We start from the raw sequence: 1,504 nt of genomic DNA on the forward strand, positions 1-1,504 counted from the left end.
CAAGTGCCCGCAGCAATGTTCCAACATCTAGCGGAAAGCCTTCCCAGAAGAGTGGAGGCTGTTAAAGCAGTAAAGGCGGACCAACTCCATATTAATGCCCATGATTTTGGAATGAGATGTTCGACGGGCAGGTGTCAATTTTTTATTTTTTATAATGTAGTGTATATTAGTGACTTCTCAAGGACAGGTTTTGATACAGTGAGAGGCATAGTGGGTAGTGTATAATTTTCAGGAAGCTGGTATCAAACCCTGGTCCTCAACTCTGTGCATTCAACTAGTCTAGTCTGGGAGCAACAGGCAGTTAATCTAGGTCTCAGGCAAGGTTACCCATCATCATATGAGCCTACCATAGGTAGGCATACAAGTGCATGTATGAATTTATCAAATGGTAGGCTACTGTAGGCTTACTACTCAATGAGCAGGTGAAGGCCTTTATATGGTGTTTGCTATATCCTACTTTTAAAAGGCCATTCTGAACAATATATATTTCTAAAAAAGTAAAGGAAGGGAGGGACATTATGCTAGTATACAGCAGTATATACATAAATCACACACATCACATTATCATCATGATCATCTTCATCATCAGGCGTTCCGCCTATTCGTTCCAGATGAGCGGCCTGTCTCGTGATCGGGTCTATATTTTAACCAGCAGATCAGCCACGTGACGACCACCGAGAACATGGCTAGGATGCTGGCCACCGACAGGCAGATGGGTCCCGCGGGCGAGGGTGGGCTGCTGTGACTGTGCACGAAGATCAGGCCCATGAAGAGCAGAACCAGCATGGACAGAAAGGAGAAGATCACGCACACACAGCCCGTAGTCAGGGCAACCCGCTTGCAGCTCTGACAGCTTCCATAGTGCACCGAGTCCTGGGAGAGGGTAGTGGCCGTGGACAAGGTAGTGGAGGGGGTAGCTTGGCTCGTGGACGCCCCCGATGCCTCCTCGCGCCTGAGGGCGACGAGTGCGGGGTGCAACCGGGGAGGGTAGAGGGGCAAAGCATCCTGAGGCAGAGGGTCAGAGTCAATGTACAAGGGGAAATCCTCCGTTACCTTGGTATTATTGGGTAGGTTTTGTATCCGATAGTCCGGTACGGGTGTCCTGTGGCGACATATAGGGCAGCTGATGCGCCATGGACGCTCCTCGCGGAGATGGAGAGTGTTCAGGCACTCCTCGCAAAATGTGTGCAAGCATTCTAAAATCTTTGGCGCGCGACGGTCAAGGTCGAAATAATTGTAACATATTTTGCATTCATACTCCTCGTACGGGAATGCTGTCTCCAGGCCGCTCGGGTGTTCTGCTCCACTGGATGCTGAATCTACCTCTGCCATGTCATCTTTCGCCGATCACATTCTCTACGAACACAAAGGAGCCGACAGGCAGAGATGCTGATGACGGTGTTCGTCTATCCCCGTTCATAAAAACGCCATCATCTCTCTGATGAATTGTATAGCCGACGTTGAAATTGTTGATATATTTGTAAAATCCCCACGACGTCAAAAA

At 48.9% G+C, this 1,504-nt stretch overlaps 1 protein-coding gene across 1 annotated transcript; it reads right to left on the bottom strand.

The window, feature by feature from the left end:
- Window positions 1–415: 415 nt before the first annotated feature.
- Window positions 416–1,341, bottom strand: LOC120018487 (E3 ubiquitin-protein ligase RNF186-like; the record flags this gene model as incomplete). The annotated part of the gene is made up of 1 exon (XM_038961719.1): window positions 416–1,341. A coding segment is annotated over one exon (756 nt), but the record flags the coding sequence as incomplete, so codon positions are not given.
- Window positions 1,342–1,504: the final 163 nt, after the last annotated feature.

Source organism: Salvelinus namaycush, chromosome 23 (assembly GCF_016432855.1).
Source record: "Salvelinus namaycush isolate Seneca chromosome 23, SaNama_1.0, whole genome shotgun sequence".
NCBI classification, from domain to species: Eukaryota; Metazoa; Chordata; class Actinopteri; order Salmoniformes; family Salmonidae; genus Salvelinus; species Salvelinus namaycush.